Raw genomic sequence first — 21331 nt, forward strand, 5'->3', positions numbered from 1 at the left:
CGCGCCGCCGCCGATACCGGACGGGCCGGGCCCCGCCGCACCGAGCGGAAGCGCTCCCTCCGCCGGACGTCACTTCCGCCGGGCGGAGGCGGGGATGGAGGCGGAAGTGACGGCGGCGGCGGCGGCGCGGGGTGAGTGCGGAGCGGGGCGGGCGAGGGCCGGGCCGGGCCGGGGGGGAACCCGGGGGGTGCCCTGGGCCGCTCCTGACGCCTCCGTGGGTGCGCACCGAGAACACGGCCTTGTCCCCGGCCGCGTCCCCGCGCTGGCACCGGGCGCTCGGGGAGCGGAGCCGGCTCCCGAAGCGTCCCCGCCGCCCGCGCGCTGCCGCCGGCTCCGGGAGCTTGGGGCTGGCGGTGGCAGCGCTGGGGTCGGTGCCGCCGCGGGGCCGGGGCTCTTGACGGGCCGGTTGTCCCGCGGCTGTGAGCGCTTGCAGCCCAGCCCTGCGGCCTTCCCTGCCGGCTCGGAGGGGTTTGCTGTCCGCCTTGAGCAGCTCAAGAAGTGTCCCCAAACCACAGCGAGAAGCCTGGGAAAGACTTTAATCCTTTTTTCCAAAGCCCCCAGTTGCTCCCTGTGATCCGAGCTCCTTTATCCCGAGGCTGGCAGCTGCGAGGGGGCCTGGGGAGTTGCTCTGGCAGCACCCGGGACTGCGGGTCTGTGCTTCAGGCACAGCGAGCCCCTCACCTCTGAGAGCTCAGCACGCCCACAGCCGCAGCGCTCCTCCTCGAGAGGCTTACAGTCCTCCCTTTCCCTCGCGAGCCCACAAGCCTGGCTTGCAGGCGTGAGTTACAGGGCTTCTTGCCGAATGAAAAATACTGCAGTGTGTTCAGCATCAACCTCATTTCCAGCCTTTTCTCCTTATTTTGTAAGGCAGAAACGTCTTGCGTAACGGCTGGGAGAAGAGGGGCAGCCTGTCCTGCAGGGAGGGACTGGAGCCAGCCCTTCCTGGTACCTGGGCAGGATTGGGCTGCCTGTGGAGCTGAGAGGCTCCCCAGGGATGGGTGTGTGACGAGGGAGCTTTGCTCTGTGTGTGTGTGACAGAAAGAAAAATTCCATTTCTGGTGGGACCAAAGCAGTTTCTCTTGAAGGTGGCTGTGAAGGACAACAGCATCTGGAGGAGGGCTGTTGTTTCACAGAATCATGGAATGGTTTTGGTTAGATAATGAAGATTATCTTGCTCCATGGGCAGGGACACTTCTACTGGACCAGGTTGCTCTAAGCCCCATTCAACCTGGCCTGTGAACATTCCTTTCATGCTGCCATAAATCTCTCTAGGCTGTGCAGGAGGCAGCATGGAATTCTGACCTGTGGAGTGAGTGCCCCACCTAAAAAATGTACTTTTTTTGTCTTTTGAATAAACCCACATGAAATGACCACAGTCTTTTCCAGGGGGTTTTTATGCACAGAGATCTCTCCAGAACCCCTTGTGCGCTCAGTCTCTGGCAGTGAGGGATGTCACTGTGCTTCTGAGGCAAGAGGGCAGCCCTGTGGGGGAGGTGGGGGTGCCTGTGATGTGGGGGGTTCAAGCACCCTGCTGACAGCTGCCCTTGGAGCTGGCACAAGGGATCTGCAGCAGTTGGTGAGAGGAGTGGCTTGGACGCTGTGCAGCTTGTAAGGCCAGGGATGATGAATGATTGGTGTTTCTGCAGCTCAGTTGTTATTACTGGCCTGACCTGTAATCAGTTCCACGCAGCTTTAATGCTGTTCTTCGTCTTAGATTTTTGATCTTCCCATTGCTCTCATGGAAATAATGCTGGGTTTTGCTTTGCTCTTCCCTAAACAGTTTGAGTTTCTGTATTTAACTCCTGTCTGAAGTGAAAACTGCCCTGGATAAGAGTTTTCTCCTGCAAATGACAGATGTATCACTGCAGGGTTAAATGGCATTTCAGAAGAACCAGCTCCAGCAGGAGAATCCCAGAATGGTTTGATTTGGAAGGGCCCTTAAGACTCATCTCATTCCACCCTATGCCATGGGCAGGGACACCCTCCACTATCCCAGGTTACTCCAAGTCCTGTCCAATCCTGTAAACTTCCAGGGGTGGGGCAGCCACAGATTCTCTGGGAAACTTGTGCCATGGCCATGCCAGTCTTGTTGGTAGGGTTTGGATTACAAGCTGTGTCCTGAAAAAGGCCTTAGGGACATGCCAGGAGCAGAGGTGCCCCAGTGCCAGACAGGGATGATCTCCTCAGGTCAGTGTCCCCAGCCAGCCCTTGGCTGTGACCTGATGTCAGGAAGGAGCTGTGAGCTGCAGATGACCCAGCAAAATGATAAGCTTGAGTGCAGCATACAGCCTGAGTGTCTCCAGGGGAGCAAAGCTCATTCTGGGAAATCTTACATGTTATTTCTTCTTGTCCTGATGTAAGTGGGACTGCAGAAAAAGGCACAAATGACCCGAGACTGAATGTCACAGCAGGTGACTGCCCTGCTGTGAGCTTGCTGCAGTGTCACAGAGTGCATGGGATCAAAACCCAGCAGTCTGCTCATGGAAAATAGCTGTGATGGGAATGTTGCAGCTTATTCAGAGCAAAACCTGGCTGTTTTATCTTTATTGATTGCAGCTTGGGGCTTCAACAATTTCTGGTTGACAGGGAGGAAACCTCTGAGGTGCTTGAACTAAGCAACCAAACAGAACCAAACCAGCCAAATGCTGTGCTTGTGTTCCTGAAGTATCCAGTCAGAACCTGATTTCATCATTCTGTGGAAGACAAAAACAAAGACATCTGACCATTCAAAGACATTTGAACATCAAATCTAAGTTACAGTATGTTGCTAGAAATTTTCTGGGAAGAGCTGGTGTCTGGTGACATTTCAGATGCTGTGGTTTGGTGTTTCATGAGTGGAAAATGAGTTAAACCTTTCTAATGCACGAATCCTTAAGTGGTTTCTTGTCACCAGATGACACAAGCAAAAATGACGCACCACAGCCTTGGTCATGATGAAGAGACTAATTTATTTTTTCTGGCTCCAATCTTTTATAGTTCTCAAAAGATGCCAGTGAATTGGAGGGTGAACGTGCCACCTCTCCAACGACACTGGACAAACTACCTGTACATCAAATTTCTCCGCCTCTATGAAAGAATGCAAAACAATAGGTTATTTACAGAGAGTTGTGTGAGAAAGTTCTCTACAAGAATGTAAACTCAGAAGGCTTTAGAAAACTCTTGATAACCAGGGCGACAGTTTCTGACACCAATCTTCATCCACCTGACTGTCTGAGATTCTCTGTGCTTGTCAGGCAGTTCTGTCTGATTGCTGCTGATGGTTTGTCCCTTGGGTTTAGTTGTGCAAGTGTCTCTGGTTTGAGGCAGATCAGATCTGTAAATTTGCACTGTGGCTTCAGGAAACAGGACAGTGGAGGTGAGTAAAGCTGTGTTTGTCCTGTCCCTGTTGTTACTGTGGTACAGGAAGAGGTGTTTGTTCCCCCTCAGCTTGTGCTGAGGACTGCTCCCAGCTCATCCCATGGCTAGGGGAAGCAACCTTTAAAGCTTGGGAGCCCTGGAGTCTGAGATGCAGATCCTGGCTGTGCTGCCTCACTCCCTGGCCTGTGTGGGTTCAGTTTGGGTTTGTCACATGTGTTTTCTAATTATTTCTCATTCTACAAGGTCTTTTTCCCATGTTTTCTCCTGTCCCCAGATCTACTGCATGTAGTGTGTGTTACACTGCAGCAACACAGAATCCTGTCACTTTCTGCTCCCCTGAAAGGTGCCTGGATGTGTTGAATTTCCCAGCTGAGTTATTCTGTGTCCTCTTCCAGCAGGAGACAAGATGTCGGCTGCTAGAGGACAGTAAAACCATCTCAGATGCACACTATCATTTTCTGCTTGTCTTCAATTAAACTGATTACCAGCCCTCTTTGTTGTTGAGCTGGGGCCATTCCACATGCTGGCAGCATGTACTTTGGCAGCAGCAGGCATTGGGATTTCCTGCATTGTTTGAGCCTTGGCCATTGACCTTTGTGGTCCTCGTTCTGGCACCGCCTCTGCTCTGGCAGGGGTGCAAAGGGCATTATTCAAACCCTGAAAGAAAAGAGAGAGAATTGCTTTAAAGGCATTGAGGGCTCTTTGTGCTCGGTGGCTCCGTTGGGTCATCACTGCAAAAAAGAGAGGAATTACTGGGGTTGTCAGGATAATTACTGCTTTTTTATCGTTCTCATCCCAGTCTAGATGACAGTCCTGAGATTTATAGTGAGTCATAAAAATATGCCATCAATGCTGTGTTAGGTGGTGTCCCTTTTGGACAAAGAGGGGAGAAACCTGGGTTTGGTTCCTTTTGGGAAGTCTCATAGGTGCTGGTATGCCCTGGATCCTTCCCAGCTCTATACTGGGAGGCCGTGGAGGTTCTGCTGGAGAGGCTGGTGGGATTGTGCTGGAGCCCTGTTGCAGCCCTTGCTGTGGGTGCTGGTTTTGAGAAGATCCCCCTCTCCATGCTGCTGGAGATGGGCCCTCCAGGGACACACGAGCCACCTGCCCCAGCACAGGGGAGGTCACATAACTCACTCCTGCCACTGTCCCCATCGCTGTGGCCGTGGCTGCTCCACACCAGTAAATCACTTGCTCAGCCTGTGCCTGGAGCCTTGTACCTTGAACCTGCTCAAGGCCTGGTGCAGTAAAAGAGCAACACTCAGCTCGGGGCAGAGGCTGAAAGCACCACTTGATCTGTTGTTCCCCTTTCCATCTGGAGCCTTCCTACCCATCAGGTGCCTGCTGTCAGTCTAGGTACAGCCAGGCTTGTGTAGGTGTCCCTGGTGTGGCTGGTGGGCTGATGAGAAGGGCAGATGAAATCCTTGGAGTAAGATCTTTGGAATAACATGCACCTTCTGCATTATTGATTCGTTTGCATGGTATTGTGCAGGTTGAATTAAATTATCTGGAGTGAGATCCTGTACTTGATGTAGAACAAATGCCAGAGTGCTCGGGTTGGAGGAAATGCTTGTAAGTCCAGCAGGCTCTGAGGTTAAAGGGTTGACAGTGCCAGGCTGATCTGCTGATTCTGTGCCTCAGGCTTGCCTTGCCGTGGATCTGTCCCCCTGTGATTTGTGCCCAGAAGAGAAGAGCCCTCTGCAGTGGGACAGGGACAGCCTGGGGTGCCACAGCTGCTTGAAGGAGCTGAGCCTCCCCAGGGTGACTCATCTTGTGTTTCACAGAACTGTAAATGAGCTTGGGTAGAAACGTGAGACACAGCGAGCCCTGTTGCTGCTGGAGTTGAAATCCCATGCTCTGCGCTGTGTTGGTGCTGACTTTAAGCTCTTTTCTGCTGGGGAAGTAAATGGAAGTAAGTGGACAACCCAGACACGTGACTGCTGGGGCACAGTCATGGAAAATTGGCTTGGTTGTCGTGGTTATTTACTCTGATATAACTTTTCATAACACTGTCAAGCAGCTTTTTCCAAGCCTACTGGAATGTGTTATTCTTTATTTCTTTCCTTGTGGTATTTTTTAAAGAAGCACTGTCAGAGATTCTGTATAAAACATGGATTTTTACTGTTGTTGTGGGTAATGACTTACAGGCTCCTCTAACTGACTAGGGCTCTTTCCCCCTCTTTTTTTAGCAAATTAGCACAGAACCCCTCTGTTTATTGTTGTTGTAGCCCAAGGATATGATTTGTAGCAGGAGAAGCTATAATAGCAGTTGTTAACTCTTCCAGTCTGATGAAATCAGATTTGCCCGATTTTAGTCTCAGCTCCTTCCTTGTTTTTCCTCTGGGGAGGGAAGTCATCACTCTTGACTTCTGCAGGGCTGGGCTGCTGAACTTACCCAGGGTTTCTCATGTAAGAAGGTGTTGAAGAGCTTTGGTTTGCTCCTATACAGAATACTCTGGTGTTTGTTTCTCTCTCTCCTGGGAAAGCTCAAGTGCACATTACAATAGAGAACAGCCTTATGTTGGTATATAAAGGCCACAAGTGTTTCCTTTCACCTCCCCAGCTCAGAGTCAGGCTGACATACACGGGAGGTGGCAACAAGTCTTTGCAACAAAAGGAGCTTTTGGGGTGTTTTTCTTGAGGGAGATCTGCAGACCAGTCAGTCCTTTCTGCGTGGGGTCTGTAGCTTTCTTTGTCCAGCTCTAGCAAAGTTGATTCCTCCTCTGGAGAAAAATTGGTGCTGTTCCTGCATTCCACGAACGCTCTCCATTGCTCTGTGTGGGAGACCTCCAGCACCAGCAGTGTGTTGTATCCAGCTCTGTGACACTACACTGGTTTGCTCACCTCCCATTAAATGTTTCCAGTGTGAATATCAGGTAGTAACAGAATATTTTAATTGGTGTTTTAAAAATATGTTTCAAAATGTATTTAACTTCTTTTTTCCATTGTTGCAGGTGAAGGGAGAGAAGGGTGTCTGAATACTGATGAATGAGCTGTGATGGATAACAAGGACTCAGAAGCTGAGATCCACCCTCTGAAGACTGAGGATGTAAAAGCTCAGGAGAACCATGAAAACTATGTGGAGAGGAGGATTGTCAAGTCCTCGGGGCTGTCCCGGCTGTCCCGGTGGCGCACTGCTGCCTTCTTCATCTCCCTGTTCCTCTGCCTGATCATTGTGTTTGCTTTCTCCTTTATCATTCCCTGCCCAGAGAGGCCAGTTTCAGAAAGAACATGGTTCCAATATTACAACAACGCAGGTGAGCTTGCTGCAGCAGAATAAATACTTACCAAGAGTCCTTTTCCTTTCTGTGCCATGGATTTGGGTTGTGGGCTGCTACCTAAGCACAACGTGGAGCCCGACCTGCAGGGAGCCAGAGCTGTGAATACCCGACCTGGATAAGCAATGGCCCATCATAATTGGAGTGGCCTTCCAGGAGGTGTTTACAGGATCCAGTGGAGAAATTAGATGCTGCTCTGAAGTGGTAACAAGGTACCAGGCTGGCCTCAATCACAAAAAAAGATATGAGAAAGGGTATCTGGGAATAAACCTCTGTTGAAGCTTGCTCTTTAAAATGTTCCCTTGGAGTTTGACCTGAGGTTGGAGGCAATTAGGCCTTTTTTCCTCTGTCACTTTGACTTTCTCCCTTTTCCCGATGGCCAGCAGGAAGGGGAGAAGAATAATTCCATCTTGTTTTTTTAATAAATTGCTCTGTAGTTATTATAGCTATTTTTATTCTGGTTGCTTTAGTTGGCTCTTCAGCCTGGGTCCTGCTCCCCAGTGGCTTGGCAATCGCTTCTGGGAGAGCTTTTCTTTAATCTTGTGTGCAGTAGGTTGTGCTGGATGTGCTGTAACTGCAGAGATAGTGCTCACAGCAGGGACTGAGCTGTGTGTGGTGCTGCAGACATCCCAGGTGCAGCAAAGCTGCTTTTAGCTGATAGAAAGATGGAGTATCTGGGTTTTGTAGGGCTTGGGTGGGGCTTCTTTATACTTTGAGAATAGCAGCCCCACTCCAAGATCACAGTTGTTCTTTGTTCAGCATAGTTCAAATTCTGGCTGCTTGCCTCTTAAAAAAGACATCCTCTGGGGGATAGCAAATTGAAAAAATTGTTTGGCAGTAACTTCCTGTCCTTGGTACTTGTGTACATTTTTTTTTAATATAAAAGCCAATTTGTCCTGATGTTACACTATCCAGGATGGAGGCAGTGAGTAGGTCTCTAGGAATTTGTGTTTTGCTCCAGCTTTCTCTGCTGTGGGCTAAGAAAATCCTCACCAGAGCCTGGCTTGTGTTCTCTTGCAGTGCCCTACCCGTTCCTTGCTATAGAAGATGTGAATGAAAACAAAGTACAAGATGTGCTCTTTGCTTTCAAATCCAGCAACGGCAGCAGCAGATTCAACATGTCCTGTCTGGATGAAGGTACCTGATCCAAAAATGCCTTCTAGTGAGGGCTGTCCTTTCCCTTCTAGTTCCAGTTAGTGACTGGGAGAGAAAACTGGGTGGGGAGAGGAGCTGGGTGAGTCCCAGCTCCTGGGTGGTGCAGGGCAGCAAAGGTGGGTGCAGGGGCAGCTGGCTGTGATACCTCTTGTCCCCAGGGCTGCCGTCTCCCTGTGCCTTCATTGCTGCGGTGTCTGGCACGAATGGCAGCGTGCTCTGGGAGAGCCCTGTTGTGGAGGACATGCAGTGGCTGCAGTGTGGCATCCAGCAGCTGGGCACGGCAGCGGCCCCGGGCTGCCTCGTGGTGGAGAAGCCACTGTTCCTTACAGCAGTCAGCCTGCGCACAGGTGAGTGCCAGCAGGGGATGGGCCACTTGCTTTCCTCACCTGCAGGGGGGATGTCAGCGTGACATGACTGGCTGGTACATGAACAATGGGCACTGGGTATTTATTGTCTTGGAAGCCTTGCCAGAGCCGCTTGCTGGGCGTTGAGGAGCACGTGCCCTCAGCCTCGCTGTTCCTGAGCTTTGGTGGGGGGTTGTGCCAGCCGCTCTTTCATAAGACCAGTGTTCCAGCAGCTTTTGAAACAGGAGGAGCAGTCACTAGCCGTGAGTGTTACTTTATGCTCTCCAGGATTAGACACAAACCTGCACCTGCAACGTTTCCCAGTTATTTGTGTGTGCGTGCCAGGAGTGCCTGCTGTGGCAGGAGGAGTGGGAGTTCTAGGCATTTATGATTTTCAGGTTGTCAAGGAGAGCGCTTAGGATAAGTGCTTGCCAGTCTGTTTCAGTAGTCTACAATTCTGCCTAGCTCCTCTGGAAAGGTTTCTTCCTTTCTAAACTTAGAGGTGGAGAAATTCATCATCATCATCTTGCCTAATGTGGGTGGGGGTAAGGAGTGCCTGTACTACTTCAGGAACAATGATCATCTGCTGCACCTTGAACCCTCCTTGCTTGTGGAGTCTAAAATACATTTCCATTTTGGAGGTCACTGTTTCAAAGGTCTAAACAATATATGTTCTCCCTAGGATCCCATCCTTTGTATCTGGTATTAAACCCCTCACACCCTGTTTTCCAAAAATTGGAAAAAAGAAATAGCAAGAGGGACAGCTCTAAGAAATCTGAGGAAAATCTGGTGTAGCTTTTAATTTCCAGTGTATAGATGGAATTGTAGATACACACTGAGCTAGAAAGTTTCTGTACCAACAGAGACATCTTATCAGCATTTCCCTCATGCTTTAGCACAGGTTATTTTTAGACTATTAATGAAGTAGTTACTTTCAGGTCAAAGTGTAGAAAGTTGGCTGTGGAACCAAAGGCTTGTAACTAAAGACAGCCATAAAGGCAAGTGTGTAGAGAAGGAGCTAGGCTAAGCTACAGGTCACAGCAATACAGCAAAGAAAACATTCCATAGATAACTTCAAAGCAAGAGAGGAAAAAATGCATCAGATAGAAAAGTGAATAACCCAGGAGTTTATTTAATGCCTTTTTGCTATTAAGTAGGTTAAAAATGGTTTCTGAGCTTTGCTGACTGGGGGTTAGGAGGGCAGAGCAGAATAAAATGTATTTAAATAGGCTAAATGTATTCAAAGAGGCGAAGTCTAACTTACATCACAGTGTGCTAAAAACAGTAGCCAGCACAATCTTTAGCTGTTAATGATTCATCATCGGGAGGATTTGGTGAGATTCCAGGGCTCTCAGGCTGTCTAGCCCCTGCCTGTAGGAAGATTGAAGGAGAGATAGGCAGATTATCATCTGAATGTGTCTGATGTGGTTTTGATCTTTAAATGCTGATAAAGTTAGTGGTGTTTTTATCAGTTGAAGTTGTGTTAAGTCCTGCTTTCTTCATTGCCACAAGGAATGACCAGAGTGGGCAGGAAGGGAAGTGTAGGAGTGCATGCTCCTGTTTGTGTGGGACATCTAACATTCCTGCTTGTTTATCTTACCAGCAAACTGGGACACATAGGAGCTTAAGATTAGCTGTTCCAGGTCAAAGCAAAAGTCTTTGTAGCTGTGTATTATTCCATCTCTGCCATAGCCTGAGGCAGAGTCTCAAGAAAGAGGACAGGAGTAAGAGTTTTGTTACGCCTTCTCTCTTCACCTGATCCTCCAGCAGCCTGAACAGTGAGCCCTGTGGGTGGTTCTGGTCTCCTGAGGGATTGGGCAGAAAGGGCACCATGATGATCAGATGATGGAACTGCTTCTGTGTGAGAAATCACTAAATAAATAAACCAGAACTCCAGCCTGGAGAACGTCTGACAGGGAGAAAAGTCTGTGTGTCCTCTGCATCTGCTTGAAGTGAGAGCTGAGCTCAGTCTTCTGAGTTCTGATTTTATTATTCCTTCCAGACCAAAAAAATCCAACCCTTTCACCCAGGTTAGATTTGCAGTCTAGGCACTTGCCTGATTTCCATCTTGGCTCCTCTTGCCGTGCTGGTGCGGTGACCCCGGGCCCTGAGGAAGCGCCGTGGCACTGCAGATGTCAGACATGGCAGTCCCATCTCCTGCTGATGGAGCAGGAGAGGGCTGGTTTCTGTGCTCTCTGTGGGCTGGGTTAGGGCATGGAAAACTTCTCAAGTGCTTGGTGTTAAATCCAGCTCAGTGTCACCTGTTTCTCTTAACTCAGACTGCTCTTTTAAGAGAATAAGATAATTTCTCCCAAACTCTGTCTGCTGTCTAACCACCAAAGATTAGAGCCTTCTGCACTGACAAGTGCATTTCATTAGCCTGGTCTTACTCTTGTACCTTTGGACAGTCCTGAAGCTAGAATTTAAAACTTCTCTTCTTTCTCTGCCTGCTTATTTTCTTTGAGGGCAAAATTCTTTGCCTTCCCATGATTTCCTAAGGAAGCTAGGAAATCTGCTCTCTTCACTTCACATCTGTTGTCATAGTAACAAATCCATGTGGTTTTTTCAGTGTTGCAGTAAAAGCTTTGGAGCAATCCTACTAGAAATACAGCCTGCCTTAAATTATTGCAGACAGCATCAAGTAGTAATTCCTTGGCTTTCAGTCCAGCTGCCTTCCTGACAAAGAACAGATGATTACTTTGCATTCCTGAAATGATAATTGCTGTGTGTGATGCTGGGTAAAGGGGAGGGTAAACATTTGCCCTGGGAGCACCTAATCAGACACTGAAGTGTTCATTAAAAAAAAAAAAAAAAGAAAAAAAAGCAGTGTCCTCCCTGCCAGATTCCACTGCAAATTCCACTGGTTGGTCAGTGACTGGAAAGTGGCCCACAGCCGTGGACAGTGGATGGATAGAGCCACTCAACTGGCCTGGAGCTGTTGAAGAGAAACCCACACCAGCCACCCCCTGCTTTTTTAAAAATAAAAGCTTTGTTACCTCAGTTTACAAGCAAGTTTGGGTGTGTGTGTTCTTCAAACAAGGGAGAGGTGGGATGTGGCCTGAGTTGTGGCTAGTCATGTCAGTGGAGAAACATCTGCAGGAACATCTGCAGGAGGTAAGTTGCAGCAAAGAAGGTTCTGTCAGGAGTTGCAGCAGCACTGGTCAGAATTCAGCTGCTTTATGGTCTCAAAATGTCTGTGCAGGTTTAAGTGCACAGCAGCAGGGATTTAGATCACAGCAAAGGCTTCTCCACGCCATGAACAGGCTGGGAAGCTTGTTAACCAAAGGCACAAGGGAAGCAAGCTGTTCTTTGTGCCAGGGTGTTTGGGTGCATTCCTGCAGGCAGCTAGGATTGCTTTCCAGTGTAAGATGAAACTGTGGATACTGGGATTCATTGGAAATGCAGAAAAGCAAGGAAGTACCCTGTGATTAGCATAAATGTGGCTGGTTTGTGGTGCTGATGGGCTGGAACAGGAGCATTATTAACCTTTCAACCTAAGATGCCTTTTAATGATTGTTTCCCACTGTGTTCCAGGGGAAGTTCTGTGGAGGCAATCCCGTGACTTTGGAGCTAATTATACTGTGCTGACTCCTTTATCAGTGATTCCAGATGTGGATAATGATGGAGTTCAGGACCTGATAATCTTTATTACTAAAGAAGGCCAGGTATGTCATCCTGAAGCTCTGATAAGCCCTGTGGCTGCCACAGAGGATGGCAGGAATGCTGTTTATTTCCACCTTGTAGTCTCAGAGGAAGTGTCCAGAGGCCTCTGGTTTCTCTGGGTTTGGGGTGGGTTCTTTCTCACCCACCAGAGATGTACTCCCAGATCAGCACAAGTGTTTTATGGTTTGAAAAAATGAAATAAATCAAAGAGCTGGGCAGCAATCCCTCCCCCTTTTCAGTGTGCTCTCCTCACTGCATGTTCCTGTGCTGTCTGGGGAGTGAGCTGGGGCAAGATGAGCTTGCACTTTTCTGCTTCTCTGCTTAGAGAAGTGGAAGTGAACAAACCTTGACAGCTTTGGCTCTTAGATCAAAGCACAGCTGACAGTCAGTGCTTTTGTACCAGCACTGCCCTTTTCTGATCCCTGCCCTCTCTCTGCCTGTGGTCTGCTTTGCACTGCTCTTCCCAGTGTCACTGTACTGGTCAATTGTGATCCGAGTTCATTTAGTGAAACAGCTGCTGGTGGTATTATCTCCTTCCAAATACTGCTTCTCCCATTTCTGGGAGGAGGAAAGTCATGTAGCTAGAACAGTTTTTCTGCTAAAACATCTACATCCATCATGGAGTGGCACAGCATTGTCTGCATGCCCAGTTTGTCCTGTCCAAAGCGCACAAGTTACAGCTCCCTCGGTCTGATGGGAGCAGTGGGAGCCCCACGTCCTCATACCAGAGCCATGGAATCATTAAGGTTGGAAGAGCCCTCTGAGATCATCGAGTCCAACCTGTGACCAATCCCCAGCCCGGAGCACTGAGTGCCACCTCCTGGCTTTCCTTGGACACCTCCCACAATGGTGACTCCACCACCTCACTGGGCTGCCTCTTCCAATGTTTAACAACTCTTTCTGGGAAGACATTCCTCCTGATGTCCAACCTGAACCTCCCCTGGCACAGCTTGAGGCCATTTTGCCTTGTCCTGTCCCTTTTCCCTTGGAGCAGAGCCTGACTCCCACCTGGCTGTCCCCCCTTGTCGGGGAGTTATGGAGAGTGAGAAGGTCCCCACTGAGTCTCCTTTTCTCCAGGCTGAGCCCCCCACAGCTCCCTCAGTTCCACCTCGCAGCACATGTGCTCCAGACCCTTCCTCAGCTCTGTTCCCTTCCCTGGACCTGCTCCAGCACCTCAGTGTCCTTTTGGAATTGAGGGGCCCAGAACTGGGCACAGCAGTCGAGGTGTGGCCTCACCAATGCCCAGTACAAGGGCAGAAGCACCTCCTTGGCTCTGCTGGCCACCCTATGGCTGGTACAAGCCAGATGCCATTGGCCTCCTTGGCCAATGTACTCCACAAGAAAATAGGGTTTTGCTGTCCAAGGCATTGTTGTTGCCAGAGTCATCAGAAATTCTATCTTCTCCACCTCCTACAGTTCTCTCTGTTTCCTTTCCTCCTTGCTTTTGCTATCCCAGTTATCTCAAGACTTTTGTTTTTTTTAATCTTAGGCAGCCAAGAAAAGTTTGAATGTAGCCTCTGTTCTGCAAGACTGCCTTTTGATCTGTTTTCCATTTAAGCTCTCTTGCTATCTTGGTATGAAATCCCTTCCTCCCTCTGGATTTGGCAAGCACTCTGCCAACTTAAGGAAAGTATGTTCTCTTTTGAGAAATCACGCAAATGTAGGAGCTGGAGTGGAGCTCTGCAGCTTGGAAAGGACTGGTCAGAAGGGAGATTCAGCACTCAAGTAGAGGAGCTTTGTAGCTATCAAGGGCTGCATTTGAAAGAACAGAGCTGTGAGCAGTCTGTAGAAGGGTCTGTGTGCAGGGGGTTAGATGCAGCATTTCCAGAGAATCACGTTGACCCCTACCTGCTGCAAGCTTCAGCACAAACACGTCCCAGAAAATGTGCTGGTTTTCAGGATCCGTCTCCTGCGGCAGCACAGAGGGGCTGGCAGTGCAGCAAGGCAAATGTTGTGTTTTCTCATTCCCTGTGTAAATACCCCTGGCTGTCACTGTCCTGGGGCAGCCACTGGACCAGTGAAGGTGCAGCTGATCTACCAGAGCTGGTGTGTGTCTCCTCCCAGTGCGGGAGGCTGGGAATAGCTGGTGGATGTGCTGTTCTCCCTCTCCAGTTGTGTTCTCATTCTCCCTTTGTCACCTGCCAGACTCCAGATTTGCTTTGGGAGCAGCAGATTTCCTTTGCTTTCCCAGTTCCTCCCTCTCAAGGTAGAGAGAAGGGTTCCTGCCTGACTGCACATGTCTGATGGATGCTGTTTCTCTTGGTTTGATGTTTCATTTGTTCCTAAAGTCCATTGCACTCCCCAGACTCTGACTGTTGCTCAGACAGTAAAATCTGATTCTGACTTTAACCTTTATTCTCCTGGGTGAAATGTTTTTATTGAATTTTGTTACCCTGCACAAAGAATAGGAAAAAACCTATCAGCTCTTTTATCTTCTTGGACTCACATGAGCCTAAGGAGGAGTAGATTAGGGCACTTAAAACATTTAGTGGAGCTGCCATTTGAAGCCAGGTTTCCCATGTCCATATGCTGCATTGTTCCCGACATTAGGTCATCTCCATCTTAGGCTTGAATGGATCTTTGCTGTCCTTACAGAGCTCGGGCTGCTGTTCCACAGTCCCAGTCTGTAAGGAGGAGGGTGAGTGACAGAGGTAGCAAATTCTCAGAGCAGGTGGCTATGCTGGAAGTGATTTTCAAACTTCCAGAAGAATTCAGAGCAGAGGTGTCACTGAACTCATGCTCACTCCTCCAAAACCAGGGAGAGATTTCCCATCCAAGCCTGTGCTGCTCCCGTTCAGTTGCTGTTCAGTACCAGCTTTAACCTTGTTGGTTGTCTTTAATCCCTTCCCTGCCTAGGTGAAGATCTTCATCCATTCAGGAAAAACTGGCCAGCAGATCGGCTCCACGGGCAGCCTGAAGGTGGATGGCATCGCTCGCTACGTCAGGCTGCAGCTGCGCTCCTCCTCCTACTTCCTTTTCTACACAGGTACAGCTCTGCTTGGGAATTCAGTCTGAAAGAGTGATTGTAGCTGAGATCAGGGTTAGTAAACATCATCTGAGAGTGTGTTTTGCATTCTTACAAGCTGTGTGGAGCTTTCACCTAGTCAAAGAGCTGTTTGGGGCCAAGAGGAGGGGGGGGGGCTTCTGCTTAAACTGCAGTTTGTTATGTACTGTAGTGATTTTATTTAACAAATGTCAAGCATGAAAGGATTAGGCAGTCATTTATAGCAAATGATTACTGTGGAACACTTGGATTATGAACAGATAAAATGTTAAAAGCATTCAATAGCAGGCTTGAGTCTCAAAATACCACTACAACTCTATGATGCAAGCCCTAAAAATATAGTTAATCTGACAGATCTGGAAAATCATAGAGTTCAGAGCAAGGGCAGGATAACTTATCTCTCTCATTCTTGCTTCTTTTTTATTTATTATTTTTACACAGAGAACTCTCTCTATGCATATTCCCTGGAAGATCTGTGCAGTTCAGTAGTTGGGGTGGAAGTTAAGCTTCTCAACTTCCAGCCGGATTCTCACTGGGAGAGGCACGTTGACCATGCCACGCACCGCTTATCCCTTCTCAGGTGTGAGGTTATGTCTTGGAGGCTGGTGGAGTGGGGGGTGCTGGTGTTCCTGACAGGATGGCTTGGTGGGACTTTGTTCTCTCCTGGCTATGTGATTTTTGGACTAGGAGCACATCCAAAGTTCAGGGCAAGGGTTGGTGTTAATGCCTTCATCAGGGTTTCACAGAAAAGCAGAGAAAGCACGTTGAGGTTTCCTATTTGGATTTACTGTGCATGGAAAGAACTCCAAACTTCACAGTAAAACCATGCATGGTCTAAAAAGCTTAATCATTTCTCTGTCCTTGTTCAGATTTGGAGACATTCACTACCTGACAAAAGTTCCTGGGCACTCAAGGGACAACATCTTGGTTGTGGACTCAGAGATGGCTACACTGATCAACACAAAAGATCTCCACATTGTGTGGACCCTCAATGTGTCCCGTGTTTTGAGGTAGTGTTCTCAGTGTGGGCTAGATGTGGCATTTCCAGATTCCCAGCAACAGCAGTGTCCTGCTGATTTGTAGATGCAATTTTTTTTTTTTGCCTGGGTCATATCTTGATCTTGCTTGTTGTGTTGTGTCCCCTCAAATGCTGGGAGCTGCTTCAGAAGGGAGGAGCTCAGAGCTTTGCTTCCTCATTTTGTGCCTGCTGTGGTCTAGCTGGGCTCAGAGTTGGGTGGTACCAGGCCAACCCAATGTTGTGGCAGTCAAGTCTCTTACCAGGGCAGGTGTGGGAGGGTAGAGGCAACTGGGAAAGCAAAATGTACCCAACCATCAGGGTGGGTTCAGATCTGTCCCTGCTCTTTCTCTCCCTCAGTGAGCCGCTGCTCGGTTACTACAAACCCGATGCCCATGGTATTGTCCTGGAGAGTGAAATTGGACCCAACAGGAAGAAGGTTTGAAATTTCTTCCTTTTAACTTCCCATTTCTCTGTGTGTCACAGCTCAAGCAAGAATTGAGCCAAGGACAGTTGGTGGGATGTGTTCCCTCTGGCTGATTTTAGGAAGCTTTAAGCTGTGAAAGGATCTCTTTCAACAGGTTATTGAAGCCAGCTCAGGCACTTTAATTCTCTTCTCAGCAAGAGGCTTCAATGACAGAACTCTGAACCCCTTGATGTAGCTGCAAAACTTGTGATTTTACTCTAACATGGTCAACCCCAGGTCTCACAGCTCTGTGATGCTCTGCTTCACATATTTCCTCATCTTCCCATGTGTCACATACTTGTTCCCATAGACAGTGTGAGGAGAGACAGCTGACCTGACTTCTCTCTCATGACTTGTGAGATGCCTTTGTCATGAGTTCCTTTTCTTTCTTCCCTGCTAGGTTATGATTGTTGAGAGTGAATCTGGAGCAATCCAATGGGAGCTGAAGCTGAACTCAGGACCAGGGAGCCCTGGCCCAGCCACACTTCCCACTGCGGATCACCGTTCCACCTTCCTCATGTGGGGGGACTACCAGGAGCCAGGCAATGAGACAGTGAGTGGTGCTGCTGAGAGCTGCTCTTCTCCAGGCTTTGGGCCAGAATGGGGTGGAGTTACCCCCTTTCTTACAGTGTTGATATTCCCATCTCTCTGTGCCACTGGCACTGCAGCCTCATGCACTGGGTGTGGGGTCAGTGTCCACAGCCGTGTCCCTGCAGGTGGTGGTGGCACCGGCAGCTTTTGTCATCCTCAGCCTGGTTATGTAGAGAAAATTAAATTGGTGGCTGTGTGAGCAAAGTCGCTGCCCTGCCTTGGTGTGGCACTGTAGTTGAGGTGGGAGGCTTCTGGCCTGGCACCTCTGGAGTTGCTGCTGTTTTCCTGAGAGCCTCCCATGGCAGCATTGCATGCAGTGATCTCTGTGGCCATGTGAATATCCTCTCTGTGCCCCAGGCAGCCTCAGGCAGCTTCAGTGCACAGCTCAGCTGCTTGCAGAGCCCTCGGGGCAGTAGTGGCAGGCAGCACTGGTGACAGTTTGTGTCTCAGAGGCTGCTGAAGCACCAGCTGAGCTTCCTCTGCTTTCCTTGCTTGCTCTGCCAGCCCTGAAGCAAAAATCTGTCTCCTGCCTGCAGCAGACAGGCCAGCTATTTGCAGGAAGCTTGGGGTGGGAAGGAGAGCAGCAAAATCCCAGCACTTGTCCTAATGGCATCGGTCAGGATGAGCTGGGCTAACACGGGCAGGTGTCTGGCTGGGTGTATCCTGTCAAGTGTGAGTAATAGCTGAGCCTGGTACTGGTGTTGTCTCTGGGATAACGTGTGAGTCTGTGTCCTGATAGTGTCCTGTTGTTTGCAGAGACACAGAGATCCTCTCCAGAAGCTGTACCTTTTCCATCCTTCCTACACTAATGTCCTGTTGGAGCTCCGCAACAGCACCGACCAGATAATTGCATTCACTGGTAAGTCCCCTCCTCGCAGCCCTCCAGCGAGGAGCTGCAGGAGAACACTGGTCCCTTCCTGGCCCCTGCGGGTGCTGTTGGGTGTGCTGGCCAGTCCGGGCACAGGAGGCTGAGGCTGGATTTCCATGTGTTCCATGTTGCAGCGGCGCTGTTCGAGCGGAGCCATCACGCCTGCTATGTGCTGCTGCGGGGCCCCCAGCCCGGCGAGGGGCCGGGCCCCGTGTCCCTGATGAAGAGGAAGCTGAAGGAGGATGTGGCAGTGAGCAGGGTGATCTGGCTGCGCCGCACGGCCGGGGACGACGAGCAGCACATCCGGGACCGCCTCTACAGGATGCGATTCCAGAGCCGAGATTGAGCTGGCCGAGGAATGGGGAACGGGGAGAGGCTGCCTCTGCTCTGCAGCTGTGCTCTCAACAAGCCCAGAGCCTGCATTCCCATGGGAAGCTGCCTTTCTTGATCTGCAAACCAAAGTGTGGCTGGCAGGGAAGCACTCCCAGTGTCTAGGGATACCCAAGCTGTGGGGGCAGCTGCCAGAGTGTCTGTCCTCAGAGCTGATGGGACTCCAGTGCTTGGCCACCACTGAAGTGTCATCAGCTCAGGGAGGGGGGCTTTCCCCTCCATCCCTTTGTGCCCGCAGAGCTGTGCTGACTCAGGAGCATGTCTGGATGAAAACGTGTACTTGCGGAGGTGCCAGAATTGATGATTTCTGGGATGTCTGAGAAGTGGAGTTGGATGTCTGGGAAGTGGAGTTTGCTGTGTGGTGTTTGCTGTTAGATTTCCTTTCTGAGTCAGCTCTCCTGGTTGGGGAGAAGTGCTTGGCTGCAAGTTGATTTGCAATTACCCTCTCCTGGATTTGAGCCGTGCTTCAGTAGTGGAGGGGGTGTGTGGTGACCCCAGCCATGGCTGTGGTGTGTCTGGTGTCACTTGGGCCAGCAAAGCACAGGTTAAAGTGTCATTCTACTTAGCAAATGGCCTTTTCTCCCAAGAACAGCCCCATGTGTCCTACTCTGCAGTCACCAGCCTACCTGTGTCTGTGTCCTCTGCTGCTTCTTTCCCAGCCAGGCTGTGCAGTGTTGGTGGCACTGAGCTGGTGGGAGCTGGTCTCCCACCTGATGGATACATCAATGTTCCTCCCTTCCCTCAGTCTGCTTATAGGTGGTGAGAGATCCACCCTGAGCCCAGGCTGGCTGGTCCTTGGAGGTACCACCACCACCTCCAGAGGATCTGGCTTGAGTAGAATTGCACTTTAACCTTTTCTGGGAGCTGGGATTGCTGCTCTGGGAAGCCCTGTACCCAAGTGGCAGTGCCAGCACCCTGCTGCCGGGAGGTGGGCAGGAGCTCTGTGCTGCCTCCCTGCCCTTGGAATTGAAGTGATGCTGGGTGAGGATCCTCGAGCACTCTTCTCTCTGCCCAGTCTGGTATCCCGAGGGGAAGGGACAGGTTGCTGTGTGAAGATGACATGTTTGTCCTGGAGATCTGTGTAGCACCATGAGGTGTTTGCTCTGCCCTGTCCTGATGGGTGCCAGTGCAGGCTGTAGAAACAAGGTGCAGGGCCTTGAAAACAGTTTGAACCAGCTACTCAGTCCTGAAAGTAAAAATAGGCCTAAAAATAACGTCTCTCAGGCTCTGCAGTGCTGGAGGGGGTTTGGCCAGTTCCTCCCTCCCTTACTGAGTCTGACAATGGGGGATGTGTAGAAACACTGTAGGATGGGAATGTGCAGCATCAGGCATCAGCTCTTCCCTTCAGCCACTGCTGAGCCCAAATGTGCCACTGGGCAGCTGCTGTCACCAGCTCACACCACAGCCCCAGTCCTCCCAGTCTGACAGCACAGGGAGCTGGGCTGCCTGGACACCTCCTGCTTCCAGCTGACCTGTGGCTGCCTAAAGGGTGCCCTGTCTCCTCTGCCCCATGACCCATATCCTGGGCAGCCAAGGGAGCCAGGCCTGGGGTGTCCAGCTGTGCAGGAAGCCAGGGATGCTCTCTGCAGAGTGCTCCCCAACCTTCAAAGCACCCTGGGCTCAAAATTATGGGGTTGCTCCTGTGCCTCTCTTCCCAGCTGTTTTCTGAGGGAGTGTAGGAGTGCAGGGAGGTTCCCCAGCTGTGTCCCCCAGCTTGGGTTTCCTCTTTGCTCAGCACCTTAGGCCTGACAGCCCCTCCAGGTCTGTGCCACTGTTGCAGCCATAAGAGGGCTGGATTGAGGCTGCCCTTCAGCCAGCTGGGGCAGGGCACAGGGCAGGGGAGCCTCAGGCTTGCACTGTAGTCCAGCCTGAGTGCTGGATGTGGATTATTTCCTGCTGAGATTCCCGTGGCCAGGAGCAAGGGGAGTGCCTGGGGTACAGCCTGGGCTGCACTCTCACTGCACTCTCGCTCCTCAGATCCCTACCCAGACCTGACCTTCCCATAGGCACACTGAATGTTCCTTGAGGAGAGCTGGATTTTCAGCTCTGTGGAGCTTTCCTGGCTTTAAGCTGTCCAGTAATGTTTCTGGACAGTTTGGAAACGCGGATTTCGCCGTGGCAGCTCAATTAAACGCATCAGTGCCAAACCAGCACCTTCTTAACAAAACCAGTCTGTTTTCAGCTTATTTCCTGTGTAATTGGTTTTTTTGCAGTATTTAATGAATGACTTTGTGCCTTGATTCAATAACTCAGCTGGGTGGCAATGGCTATATCACTGTGTTACGTGTTAGTGTGGTTTTTAACACTGAGACTGTTTGGTTTGGTTCTTTAACTTATTGCAAATTGTGCTGTACAGGACTTGCTCTAACCGGAATGGTTTCAATAAATCCTCTTTTGCATTGTTTGTAAATGGTGCCCTGCTTTGGTGTTGCAGGTTACACAAGACTTTGAGATTTTTTGACAGCCCTTTGAATGACCTCCCCAAGGCAGAACACCCCTCCTTGGGAGGGATCCAGGAGTGCTGGTGATGCTTTGGTGGCTGAGGTGCTGCCTGCTGCCCTGTCCTACTGCAGGCAGGTGATGGAAAGGGGAGAAGGCAGCGTGTGGAGAGAGGCTGGAGTTAGATAACAAGGCTGGGCCAGCCAGCCCGTCCCTACCCCCTGCCTGGGGCTCTGTGACCTGGTTTTACACCCCAGATTCCCTCTGCAGTCCATCAGCACGAAAATCTCATGCTGGGGTTTGGATTTGGATCAAGCCGGAGGGAGACGCGTGGCGGGCGCTGTCCCTGGAGCGCGGGGCCATCTGTCACTGCCCGGTGGCTGCCAGCACCGAGGGCCCAAGCTCCATCCTGTGACCAGGGCTCCAGCAGCTTCCCCTGCCCCAGGGGGCTCTGTCTGCCCAGCACGGAGCTGAGAACGCCCCTTCATGGAGCTGAGAATGCCGCTTGCTCTGTGCCAGGCTCTGCGGCAGGGCAGGATCACCCCCAGCATCCCATGTTTGTTAGCCAGGATACAGGATGGCACCTCTTTGTCCATTTGGGGCTGGAGCCGTGCCCAGCTCTGCTGTGTGGGTACGTGTGGAGCAGGCTGGGCTCCAGGGCTGAGCACTGCTGGGCATCAGCCCCCCTCTCCTTTATGTAACCACCGGCGATAATCCTCTGCAGCTGGGGCTGTGCTCCCGGGAAGGGAATAATCCTGCCG

The 21331-nt window shown here is 50.4% G+C and overlaps 1 protein-coding gene across 2 annotated transcripts; it reads left to right on the forward strand.

The window, feature by feature from the left end:
* The first annotated feature begins 44 nt into the window (after positions 1–44).
* On the forward strand, positions 45–20541 carry FAM234A (family with sequence similarity 234 member A). Of its 2 annotated transcripts, none has more exons than XM_053992531.1 (12): positions 45–131; positions 6312–6614; positions 7656–7772; positions 7949–8137; positions 11669–11799; positions 14654–14783; positions 15243–15381; positions 15671–15811; positions 16177–16255; positions 16683–16835; positions 17630–17732; positions 17876–20541. In XM_053992531.1, exons 2-12 carry the CDS (start codon positions 6356–6358, stop codon positions 18085–18087), a joined length of 1653 nt encoding a protein of 550 aa, XP_053848506.1. In that variant the 5' UTR covers positions 45–131; positions 6312–6355; the 3' UTR covers positions 18088–20541. The 2 variants fall into 2 exon arrangements, with proteins under 2 accessions (XP_053848506.1, XP_053848507.1); XM_053992532.1 differs by lacking the exon at positions 45–131 and adding an exon at positions 2986–3355.
* The last annotated feature ends 790 nt before the right edge of the window (positions 20542–21331 follow it).

The sequence above is a fragment of the Vidua macroura genome, chromosome 16 (assembly GCF_024509145.1).
Source record: "Vidua macroura isolate BioBank_ID:100142 chromosome 16, ASM2450914v1, whole genome shotgun sequence".
Lineage (NCBI taxonomy): Eukaryota > Metazoa > Chordata > Aves > Passeriformes > Viduidae > Vidua > Vidua macroura.